The sequence below is a fragment of the Eurytemora carolleeae genome, unplaced genomic scaffold (genome assembly GCF_000591075.1).
Source record: "Eurytemora carolleeae unplaced genomic scaffold, Eaff_2.0 scaffold74, whole genome shotgun sequence".
In the NCBI taxonomy this organism is placed as follows: domain Eukaryota; kingdom Metazoa; phylum Arthropoda; class Copepoda; order Calanoida; family Temoridae; genus Eurytemora; species Eurytemora carolleeae.
The window spans coordinates 328,212-346,813 of record NW_019396090.1 but is presented as its reverse complement, the minus strand read 5'-3'; the positions used below and the strand labels follow the sequence as shown (position 1 = coordinate 346,813).

General features: G+C 31.5%; 2 protein-coding genes across 3 annotated transcripts; both read right to left on the bottom strand.

The window, feature by feature from the left end:
• Positions 1-1,343: 1,343 nt before the first annotated feature.
• Positions 1,344-4,731, bottom strand: LOC111718417 (uncharacterized). Its single transcript, XM_023493996.1, has 7 exons — positions 4,638-4,731; positions 4,079-4,262; positions 3,375-3,425; positions 2,784-2,873; positions 2,442-2,497; positions 2,301-2,358; positions 1,344-2,005 (listed from the first exon to the last, which is right to left on the bottom strand). Exons 1-7 carry the CDS (start codon positions 4,672-4,674, stop codon positions 1,651-1,653), a joined length of 831 nt encoding a protein of 276 aa, XP_023349764.1. The 5' UTR covers positions 4,675-4,731; the 3' UTR covers positions 1,344-1,650.
• A 2,387-nt stretch (positions 4,732-7,118) lies between these two features.
• Positions 7,119-18,391, bottom strand: LOC111718399 (uncharacterized). Of its 2 annotated transcripts, XM_023493977.1 has the most exons (6): positions 18,328-18,391; positions 15,883-15,950; positions 13,823-13,898; positions 11,871-11,962; positions 8,338-8,400; positions 7,119-7,329 (listed from the first exon to the last, which is right to left on the bottom strand). In XM_023493977.1, the coding sequence occupies exons 1-6, from the start codon at positions 18,387-18,389 to the stop codon at positions 7,184-7,186; spliced, it is 507 nt and encodes a 168-aa protein (XP_023349745.1). In that variant the 5' UTR covers positions 18,390-18,391; the 3' UTR covers positions 7,119-7,183. The 2 variants fall into 2 exon arrangements, with proteins under 2 accessions (XP_023349745.1, XP_023349746.1); XM_023493978.1 differs by lacking the exons at positions 7,119-7,329; positions 8,338-8,400 and adding an exon at positions 8,500-8,702.
• Positions 18,392-18,602: the final 211 nt, after the last annotated feature.

Sequence of the window (18,602 nt, the reverse complement as noted above, 5' to 3'; positions counted from 1 at the left end):
ATTTATCTCTTTCCTTTCTAACATTTATCTCTTTTCTTTCTAATATTTATCTCTTTTCTTTCTAATATTTATCTCTTTCCTTTCTAACATTTATCTCTTTTCTTTCTAACATTTATCTCTTTTCTTTCTAATATTTATCTCTTTCCTTCCTAATATTCATCTCTTTTCTTTCTAATATTTATCTCTTTCCTTTCTAGTATTTATCTCTTTCCTTTCTGATATTTATCTCTTTCCTTTCTAATATGTATCTCTTTCCTTTCTGATATTTATCTCTTTCCTTTCTAATATTTATCTCTTTCCTTTCTAATATTTATCTCTATTCTTTCTAATGTTTATCTCTTTCCTTTCTAATATTTATCTCTTTCCTTTCTAGTACTTATCTCTTTCCTTTCTAATATGTATCTCTTTCCTTTCTGATATTTATCTTTTTCCTTTCTAATATTTATCTCTTTCCCAGCTAATATATATCTCTTTCCTTTCTGATATTTATCTATTTCCTTTCTAATATTTATCTCTTTCCTTTCTAATATTAATCTCTTTCCTTTCTGATATTTATCTCTTTCCTTTATCTTACTAAATTTTTTAATCTGTACATTTTTCTTTTTTCCTTTTTCATTTTCGATTTTTTGCGCCTTTCTGCAAGTAAACTTGATCCTAGTTTGCCATTAATCCTTTTTCCTTTCTGCTTGCTTTCTCTTTTCTTGCTAATATTTAACCCTTCCTTTCTGTTAGTTCTCATCTTCCTTTCTATGTTCCTTGTTCTCCTTCATTTTGCTTTGTATTTCTCTGTATATAATGTATACGAGAACCAGAAAACTGTATAATAGGAAGACGACATTAAAGTAATATTTAAGTGTATTAAATGTTGTTACAAAGCAAACAGTTTTACTAGTAATTTATAAAATTTCTAATTAAATGAAATGGATCTGTTTAGACTGCATATTTGCTCTGTCTTGTACTCAATGGGCTATTTAAAGTCATAACTTGAGTCTAAAAGTCGTCTTCTTATTCCAAAGTTTTGAAATTATCTTTTTGTTTTTTTTGTTATTGCTCTCTTTTCTTTCTCTAAGAGTATAACTTCCAATATTTTTTTTCATGGTTTAAAAAACATCGTTTTAAACCGAAAACTAATGTTTTCAAAACGATCCTTTTCAAAGAAGTTTCACAATGAGAGAAATGCAAAGCGATTAAAAAAAAAATTGCCTAACTTTACCGACCTAACCCCAAGATGTTTAAATTAAAATTGAAATATTTATTCTTTATGGTTTAAGCACAATACAATTCTAAAATTTGTAAATTTCAAAAATCGATTTTTTAAGAATCAAAAGTAAAAAAAATTTTAATTCCACGGGCAACACCTGTAATAATTTAAATGTAAAGACTTGAAAGTTTAACATATGTGTGCCTAGCATATAATTTGCTTTTAATGGAAAATTTAAATTATTTGGCTGTTTATAGTAAAGAAACAAGCTTAAAGACAAAACTAAAAATCTGACATAAAACTGAATAGATTCATATACAATAGTCTATTAGATCTCTGAAATATACAATAGTCTATTAGATCTCTGAAATATACAATAGTCTATTAGATCTCTGAAATATACAATAGTCTATTAGATCTCTGAAATCCTGTATATTAGCTGAAGTTGACTATTTAGATGTTGCTGTATCAATAACATCTGTTGCTGTATCAACTACAGCTGTTGCTGCATCGGTCACAGCTGTTGCTGTATCAATTACAGTTGTTGCGGTATCAATTACAGCTGCTGCTGCATCGGTCACAGCTGTTGCTGTATCAATTACAGCTGTTGCGGTATCAATTACAGCTGTTGCGGTATCAATTACAGCTGTTGCTGCATTGGTCACAGCTGTTGCTGATTCAGTTACAGCATTAGTTACAACTGCAGTGGCTGATTCTGAAACAGTTGATGTCGCAGCAGTTGATGTTGAAGTAGTAAATGTTGAAGGACTGCACTTGGGACAGAAGTTGTCGGCACAGATTGATCTGAAATTAATTGTAATTTAACAAAACATTTGAGGGGCATGAAGCCAAGAAGAAATTCTGTAGTAAATGCCCTACTCCATAAGAGTCTCTCAGACCAGTATCAATCCAGGTACAACTCAATCCCTCTCATGAGGCTACGAGGCATGAGAGCCAATCAGTTAAAAACTCTTCACTATCAATGTCAACGCGGGCACGATCTCATAAGCTATCAATGTCAAACAGTTCCTTTAAACTTGTGATTACGTCTACATACAGTCCCTTTAAACTAAAATATATTGAAGGTTTAAAACTGAACCTTGGAGAACTTCCATCAAGGCAGACCATAACACAAACAGGTTTCCTTCTCCACCAACCTTAACAATAATATCATAATAATATATTTTTAAATTTATTATTATTACCATCATTATTATTATTATTATTATAATGAATGTACCAGCGGTTTTATAGGTGCAGGATAAAGTTGGATAAGAACTGTCAGCGCATGGTTTTCTAGATAATGAAAAAATAAACAAGATACATGTACATTGTACATGTGCCACGCAAAACCAGTGTACATCCGAGCTGGGCCAACCTTTGCGGTCCTAATTTGGACTATACAGTGTACAGTCTGGACATACATCGGCTAGCTGATACAACTAGGTTGACGCGGTCTGACTTTAGGCTGGTTCTTGGTTGAATTTACATGTACTAAAGTGGCTGCAGGGTTGTGAACTTGTGTGGTGCAGCTCTCAATAATATGGTACATTGTGCAGCTTTCTAATATTGTACTGTTTACCTTGCCATTGTACCATCAGTACATGTGGGTCTAGTTCCATCAGTACAAGGACATAGTGGTGTACTATTATCAGCGCAAGGAGAACCAGCTCTAAAATAGATTTTTAAACATATACGTTTGGGTGTCCTAGTGTTTGTTTGTCCGATCAAAACGCAGGTACCCCATGGACTAATTTGTCTCACATTTTGATTTGGGAACTCGGGTAAGCCTGGGGATGTTGGTTTTCAAATTCTAAGTTGTGTTGGTCTTGTCGGCGGGAGTAACTGTGAGTAATCAGGTCAACCCTGGGTTCCCAAGCTAGAACTTTAAATAAATTATTCGAATTTTGTTATTTTAATAAACGCGACACCTGTGAAACAATTTAAATATCGTCTTTGATATTTGCCAGCTATTTAATAACAAAGGGCGTATCCAAAAAATCCCCCCAAAAAGCACGGATTATTAGTTTTCCAAGATAATGAACTGTTTATATGTAATTCATGCAATTTTTTTGATAAAAATCAAAGATCAGAGGTGCTCATCAGTCTAATCTAAGTTTTCATGTTTAGTGGGACACCCTTTTTTTAGTGTGAACACTCCCTTTAATTTTACCTGAAATAAGTTCTTGTTGCTTCTGATCCGTCCTCGCAAATCTTATTACACCTTTAAATATTACACCTTTATTGACACAACAATTGTTTTTAAAGGGACCGTACGCGAAATTTTAAGTGACCCTAAAATGCAAAGATTGCAATGCCCGATTTAAAACGGTACCAGCTTATAGGTGTTGTCTGATCAAGTATGATTGAATTATATATAAATGATTTTATTTATGAAAACTGATTTTTTTCAATTTTGCGTTCGATACAAAAGTGGCCTGCACATTTTTATTGTAGAAAAACATAAAGGATTTTTCAGAATTAAGCACTTTTAAAACTTTTGAAAAACGACAATATCGTCCACATTATTGATCAGAGAACGATTTCAACCATTGTCATCCTTGTGTATAGGGTCACTTGTAATGACGCTTATAGTCCCTCTAAGCTGAACGATTTTACATTTTTAATCTATTTTATATTTGTGTTCAAAACACTAACTTAATTACAAATTTTTTAACATACAGGGTTACCCAAAAAGTATTAGACTTTAGAAATGGAATCTATTCGGTATTTTAACTTACAATGATGGTTTAATTTATTTTAGATTTATTTCTTAAACCATCTCTAGGCCATATTAACGACTTGTGTGGGAGGTTAATAGTTTATAAACTGTCCAAGAAAAACGACTTCTTATAATCATCGTGTAATACTTTATACCTGTACTGATTGTATCTCATAAAATCTCCATATCTTGGATAACAGTCTTCCAAACCATTCTTCTCTCTACTCTCTTCTGATGCATTACTTTGGCCTCCACTCCTTCCTCCACTTCGACCTCCACTGCGTCCTCCACTTTGACCTCCACTTCGACCTCCATGACCTCCAAGGGCCAAGGCAGCAACTTTGATCAAATAATTGAAATTTGGATTTGGATTTGATTGCACTTTTTTTCCGATCAAATGTTTATTTAAATAAAAACTGTCTGACATGTATTTAAATTTTAATAAAAAAAATTTCCTTCAAACAAATTTTTTACAAGATGAGATATTCAAAATTTTTAATTTAGTTTTGTTTAAAATTTATCGATATGGACAAATCTTCGGTATTTTTTACAAGACAAAATGTCGTTAAATTTTCGTTCGGAAAATACGATTTTTTGTTAAAAATTTAACTTTGGAGCAATTTTTTGATGTTTTTACTGTTAAAATACGTATTCCGAACAGTTTACTGTTAAAATTGTTTATAAATGGTAAAAACACATGTTTGATAAGTTTACCTGCAGAAAATATAATGGCTAAAATGACGAGCTTCATATTTGTTTGAATGACACCTTTAAACTGAATAAAAAAACTACATCGAACTCGTTTTTATCAGTTAACTTAGTACATGAATCAGTGGGGGGGGGGGGCTCATGTCAATGTATAATAATGTCATTCCGGAAATTCTGAGTTTTCTAATAGTTAGATAAGATGAATTGATTACCATATTTACCATTGTTTGTTGAGAGTACTATTCTACAATTTATTCACTATTCACACTTTCCAAGGGTTTTAGCACGATTTTATTTTCTCTACTTGCAAATGTAATCATGAGTCATAGAATTTTAGTCACTTATGAATCTTTTTGTAATTGAGATAATAACGATTTTAATTGGATCAATTTTATCAAAAATTCCAATGATTTGAATATATTTTATTTATCTTAAATCAAATTTGTATAAATAAGTCTCCGTTGTTTAAAGTGGTGACATTGGGTCGACTTTGTGATCTCGTAGCTCCTCCAGGTTGGATTTTACGACTGAAAATATCAACTTTTTCCGGTCAAAAGAAATTTGAACATTTTTAGTTTTTCTTAATTACAAATCAGGTTATTTAAAATTTTGCAAATTTTTAAGCATATTAGAAATGGCATGGTCAAGGGCTTTTCAAAAATTTATATTTTATCATTTTTTGGACAGATTTTGCAAATATTTTTATTGTATAACTGAATTTAGCAAAAAATTCAATTTGCCTTTTTTTGCAAATTCTAAAAGTAGAGCAGAAGAGCTCTCCAATGATGTATCATTTGTCATATTTGGAGATCTATTACATTTAGGGGGGGGGGGGGGCAAATTGCCCCCCCCCCCCAGCATATCCTGATTTTCAAGTAGCCGAGCGTGCATGAGTAGGGTTAAGAGGAGTTTTTGATAAAGATGGAGATAAAAGTTTGATCCTAAGATACAAAAGTTCTAACTTCAGAGCCCGCGATTTAAAAACTTCGACTCGAGCCGTAATTCCTTAACCCCGACTTTAAGATCCAATCTTAAACCCAACTCTGACGAGACAGCTTGTGTCACGTGATTGACAGCTGCGAGATCTTAGGCTCGACTTAAGGAGTTAGGTCCAGTGAAAATAAAAACAGATCTTGGTTGGGAGCTTGAATGCAGCTTGAATCCGAAAGCTCAAGCTGTAAATAAGGCCCAACGACAGCTTAGACCCGAGCCGTATTTTCCCGAATTTTTTAAATCGCTGGCTCAGGATAACTTAAATATTTATAGCTTTTTTTCAAATAGAATTAAATTAAAAAGACGAGAGTATAAATATACTGAGAAAAATGTATTTGATGAAATATTCTGAAAACAATCAAAATTTGCGACAAGTCGGTCAAGAGGTTCATGAGTTATGATTGGACAAACAAACAGACAGACAACTGCAGCCAAACCAAGATTACTACTTTACATATATATTGATAACTAGCCTTAGAGGGCGCTTCGAGCCCTTCTTCTAAATTAATTGTGAACATGTTCTCTTTGTGTACATCGTAAAACAAAACAAAAATAATTCGCGGATTTTCACCAAAAATTTCATGGATTTTCAAAATTTTCAAAAATTCAATGAAGATCAAATTTTGATGGAGACAAATATTTGAAATTTTGATCATTCATAAACCTTCCCTGGGGTACCTAGATGTCCCTCAAAAAATTTGGGCCCGATCGGTTCAGCCGTTTTAACGTTTATTGGAGACAAACAAACAGACAGACAAACAAACAGACAGACAAACAAACAGACAGACAAGCCAAATTTATATATAGATTGGTTTTCCTTTCTCTGTTGGTTCGTTTATATTCGGCCATCAAACGTCAAAACGTCTCCAACCAATCAATTTTTTGTAAATCCTCACATGAAATAAAAAAATGTCTCCATGAATATTTTCATAACCAGAAAAAATGCAAAAATGTTTAGTTTTATAATATTGTAAACTGTACAGAGAAAATATGGATGGCATGGAAAACAACATTTAAAAGTTAAGATTAATTAAAAAAAACGGGATAAATGTGAATTAAGCCTAATTTTTACATTTATGTTTATTTCTAAATCTGAATTAGTAAAGTTATTATTCAGCTGTGGTTTACTGTATTAAACTTTGACCAAATTATTTAAAATTCTAATTATGATATATTCAAGGATGATTACCAATTCTAACAATTTCAAGGGATCAATGTATCATCTTTTTTAAGGCTCTCATTGGTATTGTTCAGAATAATTCTTTGAAAATAAATTTTAATTTGGAAAAAATGTTTCATCTGCTAGAATTTATAATTTTTTTGTCCTTGTTTATCAGTTATTAGAATTAAACAAGTCATTAAAATTAGCCAGCGGTAACTAACATAAATAAATTGAATACATTTTTTTATATATGTATTTTTTGGAACTCTACTTTTTCCATTATCTTTTTCCGTTTATTTTTTTTCTTTGATTTTTTCCCACAATGTGAATGATGAATTTATACTAATACTTTATTAAGAAGGATAAGGGTACAAGCTGGAATGATAGAAATACTAAACTAACGATAGATAGATAAATGACTTGATGGGTAGATGAATAGAAAAACAAATAGATAAGTTGAAAAATGGAACAATGTGTTGAGGGAACAGGAGAATGAATCGCCTGAGGAACTGAGACTAGCCAACAATGGAGACTGTTCAGATCCTAAACATAAAAATAATCTTTATAAATGCAAAAACAAAAAAAGTTCGCGGATTTTATAAAAAAATCGTGGATTTTTAAACTTTGATAAAAATCGAATTTTGTTAGAGGTAAATTTTTGTAATGTTCATAAATATGTTCAGATTACAAATATATGAATATTGTTCATAAATATGTTCATATTATAAATATTTTTCATAAATATGTTTACATAATAAATATAAATAGTGATTATTAATATGTTCAGATCTATATTATCTATTTATCTAATAATATGCAATCTATTATCTATATATTGTATGCACTGTATCTATCTATCTAATATATATATAAATATAAGTGAGTTTAGTTCAAATATAGGAGAGAATTCTAATTTAAACCATTCTGTAGTAGAATATGGAATATAGAATATAGAATATAGAATACATAACTTAGATAAGGAGTTAAAAGAAAAATGAAGGAAAATTAAGAACAGATAAAATGGGAAAGTGATGAGAATTGAAAGGAAATAATAAAGGAAAAAAGGTAGAGAAGATGTACCAGGTGGAGGGAAAAGGATAAAAAGAAAAGACAACTATGGGATAAAAAGAAACTTAAGGATGAGAAGAATTAGAAGGAATCAGCGGAAAGAGGGAAAAGGAAAAGAATTTATAAACTTAAAAAAAAATGATTGGGATGGAAAGGAAAAGGAGGACACATGGATGATAAGGAAAAGGAGGAAATGGAAAGAAGAGGAGGTAACGGCGAAGAAAGAGGAAGACGAAGAGGAGAGAAGAAAGACGAGAAGAAGGGGTAAAGAAGAAGTCCTCCTGCAGCTACCAAATAAAATTTCAACTCCCTACCCCCTTCGATCATACTTTTTTAGTTGATCTTCTTTTCTAAATTAAACCCTATCGTCTTAATAACCCCTTAAAAAACGATGAAAGGAGAAATTACCTCCTGGAAAAGAGAAAACTAGTAAAAGTGAAACCAAGAACCAAGAAGTAAGAAAGTAATTTTAAAAACTGTCACCTTCTGATACGAATAGTGAAACCACAGCTGGAGGAGATACATCAGACATACAAGCATATTCTCCTAAACATACAGACATACAAGCATATTCTCCTAAACACATACAGACATACAGACATATTCTCCTAAATATAAAGACATACAAGCATATTCTCCTAAACATACAGAGATTCAGACTTATTCTCCTAAACATACAGACATACAGACATATTCTTCTAAACATAAAGACATACAAGCATATTCTCCTAAAAAAACAGACATACAGGCATATTCTCCTATACATACAGACAAACAGACATATTCTCCTAAACATACAGACATACAGACATATTCTCCTAGACATACAGACATACAAGCATATTCTCCTAATCATACCCATACAGACATAATTAAATACTGACATACAAACACAATCTCTGGATCATAATTATATACGCACATATAATCACAATCTCCTAAATATAATCAAACACTAACAAATAGCCATATTTCTCTCATTTCATATTTCTCCTATTTCATATTTCTCCTATTTCATATTTCTCCTATTTCATATTTCTCCTATTTCATATTTCTCCTATTTCATATTTCTCCCATTTCATATTTTCTAAAGAGTAAAAAACAGCCAAAAATTTTAAAATATTTGTTTGAACAGAACCGAGTTTTTGTAATTGGACAATTAGAAAATTAGAAATAAAAGATCTGTTCAATGTTTCCAGTGCAAATTTAAAGAAAAAGTTTTCTCCATTATCATAACTTTGCCATTTTCATACATATGTAAATACAATGCAGAGAATGAAATCATAAGATTCTATACAGCTCCCCCCATGCCAACTTAAAACATCCTCATTTCAAAACTATAACCCCCCCCTCCGTATTCTACCGTACCTGATAAACTTAGGCGTTAAGCGATATCATAAAAACGATCTATCTGATGTTCCTGTTTCGAGAAATTGATATAAAACTGTGTCAAATTTATACGTAAATTCATATATATGCAATTTTGTATAAAAGTAGATATATTTGATAATAAAATTACATATAGTCCCTATAGTCCGTATTACGTCACCAGAACTGAGATTTTCAGGCTCCTGTGGGAGATTCTCAGACTCCTGTGAGATATCGTCGGTTTCAGATTGGTTGCATATTTATTGAATATGATCTGTTTAATACTACAACTTTTATACAACATTGCATATATACGAATTTTCGAATAAATTTGACACAGTTTTATTTCAATTTCTCGAGACAGAAACATCAGATAGAGATGTCTTTAGATAGATTCTCAGGCTTCAGCCTATACCCCCTTTCATTTTTCCTTTGCAGTTCCTTTAACCTCAGATTTTTTGCAAGATATTTATGAGAATAAATTTGTTCAAAACAATTTCTATAAAATGATTATTATCTAATACATAAAATATATTAATTTGAAGACAAGGACACTGTGAGAAAAGCATTGTGTTAAATAAAAAAGTTTTCTTTACTTCAAACCATTTTTTTGATATTCCTAAAAAAAATTTATTTGATACGCTTTCGCACAAATGATTTCCCTCCAGTGGACTGTGAGCGTAATGTCAAAAAATCTCAATTGTCTAATAAAAATTTAATTATTAATCATTGTTTCTGGTTTCTACTGCAAGAAAACTTATAGGAAATATCAGAATTAAATAAATTTTAAATGGAAAACGACGATATCTTTCACATTATTGATCAGATAAAAACATAGATAATAGAATAAATATTAGAGGGGAATTTAAAGAATCTCTCGGTATGAATTTTTTCAGTCCCTTTCAGCTATCATAACTAATGAACTACTGGATTGATTTGCCTCAAATTTAGACTAGTAAACTCGGTAGACCCACAGGAATGGTATTGGTTAAGAAGGTTAAGTAGATTAGTAAACTCGGTAGAACCACAGGAATGGTATTGGTTAAGAAGGTTAAGTAGGCTGAGTAGGTTGAATTTTAGGGAAAGGCAAAGCTTGGTTCTCAAGTTTAAAACAACTATTATCATCATTATTATTACTTTTATAAGCAATTAATTATTAACGGTGCAAATAATTTAGGATTCCATATAATTCTATTTCTGATCCCAAATTACATTTACATTTACAAGGTACATTTAGGGGCATGACAGTTCACTTTATGTCATTGTGAACTTTGACAAGTTTTTGTGTACATGTACTACGTACTTCAGAAATGTGTACTGTTCTTTGAACTCCCTTTCAGGCTGAAAGGGACTGAAAAAAATCATACCGAGAGATTCTTTAAATTCCCCTATAATATATATTCTTTTTTCTATGGGTTTATTTCTGCCCCTAATATCAATCAATCAACATTTGGGATTGATCAGATGGAATTATATGGACCCCTGGGTACAATTGGTGAATATTAAAGAAGTTACTCGCCAAATTAACAATGGCGCACTTTCTGTAAAGCTAAAATATGGATATATTAGAAAAGATGCTTTAAAAATAAAATAAGCGACCAAATATTAAAGCGACAGTTGACGAAATTTAAAATGATTTTGAATCGATTTGGGCATTAAACTTTGTAAATCTGGGACCACTTGAAATTGAGCTATTGAGAACTTTAAAAATGTGTTAAATTTCAAATATCTAACCAGATATAATGTTGTAAAAAATTAACATTCTTCTTCTGAGTGTAGTTTGTAGTGAAACTGGGATTCAACTGTATTTTCAGGACCTTCCTGTTCTGCACTGTAAACAGTGTCGGGCCACACCATCAAAGTTGAAACCAGGCTGCCATAGTATAGAGACGGGTAGGTACTTGCCTCTCATCACTAAGGCCGGTACATGGGATCGGTCCGGTTCAGATTAAAATTGACCCTAGTCCATTGAGATTACTCAGTATAACCCATGCCAAGTCCATTAGCGCCTGATCCAATCAGGGTTTAGCCATGTGTTTGGTTTCAGAACCATTAGAAATTGCATGGCAGTAACATATATCTCTAGCTCATTATCCAATTAGAGATAAATCCTGACTATTTCATAATTTGGTTTTCTTTAAACATTAATTTTAGATTTTCTATAAAATGATGTTCCAGGNACTTCTATTCTGTTTTTGGTTGACTCCACAAGAGGAGGAAATGAGGAAGATTCTCCATTTTCGGAGGATAAAAGGAGTCCTCCGCTTAAGGAGGGCAAGAGGAAAGTGGAGTAGGTTTTCTTGCTGGGCGACTATAGTGCCATGGGTCCTGGAATAGGGTAAGGTAGTCATACAATTCTAGGGATCCTAGCTTCTGTACGTTGCCTACATCATAACCTGGTACAGGACACAGAGGATAGGGCTCAGAACTGTCTTGGGATAAGGTCTGGTGTAGTTGAGTATACACACCATCGTGATTAGCATTTCTTCGGCGGACTGGGATTTTTCCACCAATATAGTGTTAATCAGTGACGTCACCATGTACCAGTACTGTATCAACCTTTCATCCCTGCGCGAGCCTTGTTGTGACTATCTTTGTACAACATTTTTTTGGGGCAGGCACTCCCTTTTAAACAACCCCTTTTTTACCTGAATCTGCTGGAGTTGCTTGACCCATGAACAGGGTTGAATGTGAGACTCCGGGAAGCTTTTCAACCTCCAGGGATATTCCAGATCTTATCCTGCACAAAACAAAACTAAATATTTTTTTGTTTTTAAAGATTTAGGTAAAATAGGTATTTGGCAAAATGCTGATATATGTTTGCGGGAGAGTTTGCACTTTTTTGATAACTGTGTGTAATAAATGCAAATTTGAAAAGATGATAAATTGAAGGCCGAGGGATGCATTAAAAAGAAGGGTTGAGAAAAATGGAAAAAATAGTTTGAACCATGAAAAAATTTTTGAATAAATTTTATTTTTTTTCTATCCAAAACCTCTCTTACGAGAATTTTATTTTAACGGATTTTATGGATAAAAAACTATCAATCTTTTAACTGTTAGCAAGGTCAAAACCTTTAAAATTAATAAAGATAATGAATGTTTGATTTATCAGCAATACAAAATGTAGAAGTAACTCCCGCTTTTTACAAATTCACGAAATTAATTGAAACTAAATTCTAGGTCTTAATTCTATTTTTCTCTTTAATAAAAAAATTGAAAAAAATGAAAAAAATGTTGTTTTAAGGAAAATATATTTTCCAATAAACCATTAGGAATTCGCGCTCCGGAGGAAGGAAAAATCTTTTAAAAAGCAATATTTGTATCTTTCAAGGAGACTTCCTAAGGGAGTGTTCATAAAATGCCATTTGAATTGAAAGCTACAAAATAATCAGCTACCACACAGGTCTGCCGCTTTAGTATTTGTAAATTGGAGGTACAGGCCAAACTAGGACCGCAAAGGTTGGCCCAGCTCGGATATTCAATATATTGTGCGTGCTACAGCTGTGACATTCTGGTTCACATGAAAAAACCGCGGGGTTTTGAAAATAATCTTAATTTATCTCTTCCAAATGGATTTTTGTAAACAGTCTCTTTTACTTAAAGTTTAGTCCGTGTTATCTAAACTATGTAAAGTTTGGGGAAATTTAACGAATTTAACTTGTTATAGAAGGTGGTTAGAGTAAGGCTAGAGTATTAGTTTAAAGCTTAAGCGCAAACTCTAGATGGACACAAATATAGGTGAAATATCAGGGGGGAACGGCGGGGGGGGGGGCAGCTAGCACGGTACAGTACCTTCTTTTTTATTAGTAAGGTACAATATTATCCCTGGGTGGGACAGTACAGTATCCTCCTGAACCGTAATGTACAGTTCCATCTTTGGTACAGTACTGTACCGTACGGTACAGCCCATTAATTTCACTAGAAGGGTAGGGTATCATTCATTTGGTGTACTGTCCCGTTTTGTCTTATATAGTCTGTATTTGTACTGTACTGCTTGAACTGGTTTGTTGAAGTTCGGCCCGGTACATGAAACTAACTGAAAATTTACTGTGACAGTGTAGCAAATGCCGTACTCTTAAAAGTTTGTCACATACACTGTATCAGTCCAGGTTCAACCAGTCAACGATTCAACTCTAACTGGACAGAATCCACACGGCTACAATCCTGTGACTTCAAAGCCACAACCTGGGCGCAATCTTGTTAGCTATGTGTCAATACGAACACTACCAATTAATTGATCAATGTCTCAAACCTAACACGATCCACACGACTACAATCCTGTGACTTAACAACGCAACAAGGTCGGATGCACATGCACAACTTTAGTAGGTCGGATGCACAACATTAGTAGGTCGGATGCACAACTTTAGTATAAGGTCAGATGCGCAACTTTAGTAGGTCGGATGTACAACTTTTGTAGGTCGGTTGCACAACTTTGGTAGGTAGGATTTTCAAATTTTTAAGAAAATTTTTATAGATATTGAGAGTGAGAGCCCAGACTCTTTCTCACATATCTCTGAGTGAGATTTTGCAATCTTTGGATCAATGTGTGTGTGTCGTGGGCTAATTTTCTTGCTATTAAATTGTCTAAAAAAGTAACCTGGGAGTAAGTACTGTACCATCCTTAGTCCAGTACAAGGAGAGAGGAGGATTCTTTAAACCAGATATTCTACATTCTAAACAAGAAACAGTTAAACCTCCAAACATAAAAAGGAAGCAAAGACGACTTTCATTCCACTCAATACTCTCCGCCCAGGGGGTGGAAATGCACGTTTATTACCTATAGATACATATATATGTATCCGCCCGATGTAACACACTAAATTTTTATCTGATAGATTGATAGATATGAAAAGTAATGTCATGATTATAGTTGCCGGTGTTTATTTAGGTATTTAATTCTACATTCTGAACAAAAATGTTATTTAAAGCTTGAAACACAAAAAAAAACACAAAAGCCGTCTTTAAACTTTATGTGTTAAAGGGTGTCCCATGAAATATGACAGTTTGTGAATAGTTTAAAATGTCTTCATCCATAATTAGTTAAGTTGTTTGATACTAAAGAGAATGATAAAAATATTATATGGCAATCATATTATAGTAAAATTGATTTCAAAGTAAAATAAATTCGAGGAAAAGATGTTTTTTCAACGAAATGAACAGTAAAAAGTCTTTAATATCCAATTCAAAACTCATTCAAAACTATTCACCAACTGTCATGTTTCGTGGGACACCCTGTAACTGGGTTTAAAATGTGCCCAACACAACTTCAGAGAAATAAACCATTCCTTACCACAAAAACAAAATAAAGACACAGCTGTTAAGTTACAGCTTTCTTTGTTTCCATACTTTATCTTCTTTATCATCTTTATCATATTTATGACAAGTATTATGTTAAATAATTCCTTTCAGGCAATCTCTATCAAATTATAATGAACATATATACGCATTTATTTTTAAATGCAGTTGGCAATCTTTTTCAGCGTTTTTATTTATGAAAACAAAAATAAAATCCAGAAAAGTTTAATTAAAATTTTCTACAGTTAAACCCTTAATGAGCCATACATCGAAAGAATTTATCAAATGTCGTCTTGACAATTTTTCAATGGGTTTTATACTATTTTACGTAAATCTCAGTATTTGCGAAAATAAATAAATAGCCATGAACATGCGGGAACAGTTTTAAAGAGCTCCATATAAACATTTAATTAAAATCATTTAATTATAAAACTAAATATCTGCAACATTTCATTATCAGAAAGTAAAGAATACGACATTTAATGAATTCTTTCGATCTATGGCTTATTTTGTAATTGTAAAAAAGTGATTCAGGAATGGTCGCAATAAATGTAATTTTTTAAATTTACGTATAATCACTAAATTTATTCGTAATACATTGATAACCAGAAAACTCTGAAATAGTAAGACGACTTTTAGAATCTAGTTGTTTAAAAAGTCCAATGAGCATGAGAAACAGCAATTGTGCAGTGTAAAAAGACCCATTTCACTGAATTAGTGCTTTAATAATTTATTTTATTTAATTTTTACAATATTTTTAAATATTCATATGATATCAGATGGAAATATTTGAGATTTCTATATTTCTTGTTCTTTATTTTTTTCTTGTTGGTCCATCCTTCAATCATACTTCGGCTAATTTTGAAAATAAAAAGAAAGAATTTTTTTGGATGTCCTTGTATGTATTTGTAACCTTGAAAATACCCAGATATATTAGGTTGTACATTGTCTGTAAATCTAAATGCGCTTGTAAATAGCTACATAAAACTTATATATATTGCAATTAACCTAACATAGCTACGCCTGTAGATAAAATATGTCAAACATGGATTGTGATAAGCTTAACTAAATAACTATTTAACATGATTAGCTTAATTCCGTTGTATATATCGACGTAAAGCTTGTAATTACGATGATTAACTTTAACATAGAACCCCAATTACATTTAGTTGGAATATACTCCCATTAGATTACGGCGAGAGAAGGAATTGTTCCTCATTTAGCGAACAAGTAGATGAAATCATGTCCATGTTTAACTTCTATAGCTCAAAAGATCGTGCCCGTGTTTGGCATTGATGGTTTACAAGATCATGTCTGTGTTTGAAATTGATAGCTCAAGAGATCTTGCTTAAAAGAACTTACCTAATTGAACATTGTCTCCTGAAGTGGTAAAAATGCTGGGAGCTCCGGTAATATAAGAAATCGGAGTACTGAAACAAAATTATTTTTTATAACAAGTTGGGAAATTATTATTTTCATCTTTGAAAAATCTGATTTTACACATAAGTAAAAGAAATTATCCGGTAATATATTGGAAATTATCCGTTAATATATTGGAAATTATCCGGTAATATATTGGAAATTATCCGGTAATATATTAGAAATTATCCGGTAATATATTGGAAATTATTCGGTAATATATTGGAAATTATCTGGTAATATATTGGAAATTATCCGGTAATATATTGGAAATTATCAGGTAATATATTGGAAATTATCTGGTAATATATTGGAAATTATCCTGTAATATATTGGAAATTATCTGGTTTTATATTGGAAATTATCTGGTAATATATTGGAAATTATCCTGTAATATTTTGGAAATTATCCGGTAATATATTGGAAATTATTTGGTAATATATTGGAAATTATCTGGTAATATATTGGAAATTATCCGGTAATATATTGGAAATTCAAAACATTTTTTTCAAAAAGTTGTGAATGAACACATAATTTAACGTGGTTTTGATTTCCATGTAGAATGATTATTAGCAAAATAAAGGGATTGTTAGGCTAATTTTAAGTGTCCCTTCATGTCCAAATGGAAGATATCTTTCATGGGTTATATTCTTGATCATACTTGATAAAACAAGGTTTTTAAGGGTATACCGTTGTAAATCAGGCATTTCAGGAGACAAAAGACTGGGTTTTCGGGATCCCGGCCCATATTCAGAGTAAAAGTCGATAATGAAAACTATAACCAACATTTTATTAAACATGACGAGGACAACAATTCCCAATTTTAAACTTTAAAAAAAAATAAAAATTATAACAGAAGTTCTTTTATATTAAATCTCTTGACCGTTTTCAAGACAATTTAGGTTTTCCATTTTCGAACATATCCTGAATTTGAAACATTGTCGCGTTTTTAAGTATAATCCACAATTCAAAACAAAACTCACTTTCATAACTTACAAAATAAATCACTGAAAACAAAAATTATCTGATGAAGACTAGTTTAACTTCTGAATTATTTCTAGAATATAATTTTCCACATTTTATCTTTTAAACTAGAGAATATGGATGCTTTATTTTCAAGCATTTTAAACAAACAGTTTCACGCATTTCTAGTTAAATCTATATTGTAAGAACAAATGATATTAATATTTTGATTTATATGCTGTAATGATTTTTAAATTATAAAATAACAGTTTGTATTTACTTCCTATTTTGTTTTTTTTTTCCTTTTTAAAAAAGCTTGTTTTTGTTTTAAAAGTGCGTAAATACATAAAAATTGACATTGATATGAAATCCGGTAATTGTCTTAAAACATGTTCTGATATTGCGACATGAGCTGAAATCCGGTATTTGGTTCAAAAAACGGGATATGTTCGAAAATGAAATCAAGAATCATCAAAAACTAATTCTCACACTTTATCATTAGTTTAAAAATTGACATTAATTGGTTCAATATATAGTTTAAGCCATTTTTTTAATAAATATACGGTGTAATTTTGTTCTACTCGCCTTGGATTTAAAGATATATACTCTTGAAAAAGATAACTTTGCAAATTTGGCCCAATTCTAACACTCAGTGTTAGAAATGGGACAAGTCCCCTGCATTGCCATCTTTGCATTGAGGGTAATTTGAAATTACGCGTACAATCCCTTTAAACCTATAAATTAATTCCACATATCTGGTTTGTATTCCATGTAGAATGTTCATTAATGTACTGCGGCCTTAACAACATTATAATCTGTCTTACAAACTGGTAAATATGTTAAAACATGCAAATTTTACCAAATTTGTTCCAGCAAAAAGAAAACGAAGTTATTTAAAAAAATGAAAGAAATGCTGCCTATAATGTGACTCCAGCAAATTTTGTTATTTCAAAATTTTATGAAATATTAACTTCATTATAATGCCCCGGTATTTAAATATTGTAACAAGCTGAATGAACAGTTTTAAAGGAACTGAGTTTTTGTCACAAACTCTACTTTTCTAATCTCTATATCTTTGCTACCCAATGTCGTAGACCTTTGATATATCTGTTAGACCAAATAATCTAAGTTTGAAATATCAAGGGTTTACATCATCAGATTGTAAAGATATAGGGATTAGACAATTTTAGTTGGTGACAAAAACTCAGTCTTTAAATTGAATTATTTAAAATTGGGGTGAAAAAATGCAATATTCTGAGTTTATAATTGGCTCTACACTCTTGGGCACTAAGAGTTTTTTACCATTTTCTCCTTAAATCCGAAACAGATATATTGGTATAATAAATAGCCATTAAAACTGAATTAAATTCGGTATTATTCTATACCCCCCTTTCATTTTTGCTAACACCACCTTTAATAGATTACCTTGGGTTTGCAGAATACACAGGGGAATCCGAGAGAACCTCTCCTGTACTCTCCTGGTACATAATAATATTAAATAATATTATTTAATGATATTTAATTAAGGAACATAGAAATTTTGCTTGGAAAAAAATAATATTTTCGAGGTCACAAAGTTGTGCAAGGTACTTGAAATGAATTTTCTCTGGTTCCTTATGTCCAGAATGAATTATAATGACCATGTAGTAATTTGAATTAATAAATTAATATAGCAAAATATGTAAAAAATAAGAATTGAA

Excerpts from the sequence above, each read along its gene's own strand:
- LOC111718399 (XM_023493977.1), bottom strand. The coding sequence starts at position 18,389 with ATGTACCAGGAGAGTACAGGAGAGGTTCTCTCGGATTCCCCTGTGTAT. Across the intron at positions 11,963-13,822 it reads GGTACAGTACTTACTCCCAG|GATAAGATCTGGAATATCCC; the intron begins GTTACTTTTTTA and ends TGTTTTGTGCAG. Across the intron at positions 7,330-8,337 it reads TTCACTATTCGTATCAGAAG|GATCTGAACAGTCTCCATTG; the intron begins GTGACAGTTTTT and ends TTTTATGTTTAG.
- LOC111718417 (XM_023493996.1), bottom strand. The coding sequence starts at position 4,674 with ATGAAGCTCGTCATTTTAGCCATTATATTTTCTGCAG. Across the intron at positions 3,426-4,078 it reads ATGAGATACAATCAGTACAG|GTGTAATAAGATTTGCGAGG; the intron begins GTATAAAGTATT and ends TAATATTTAAAG. Across the intron at positions 2,874-3,374 it reads GCAACAAGAACTTATTTCAG|AGCTGGTTCTCCTTGCGCTG; the intron begins GTAAAATTAAAG and ends AATCTATTTTAG.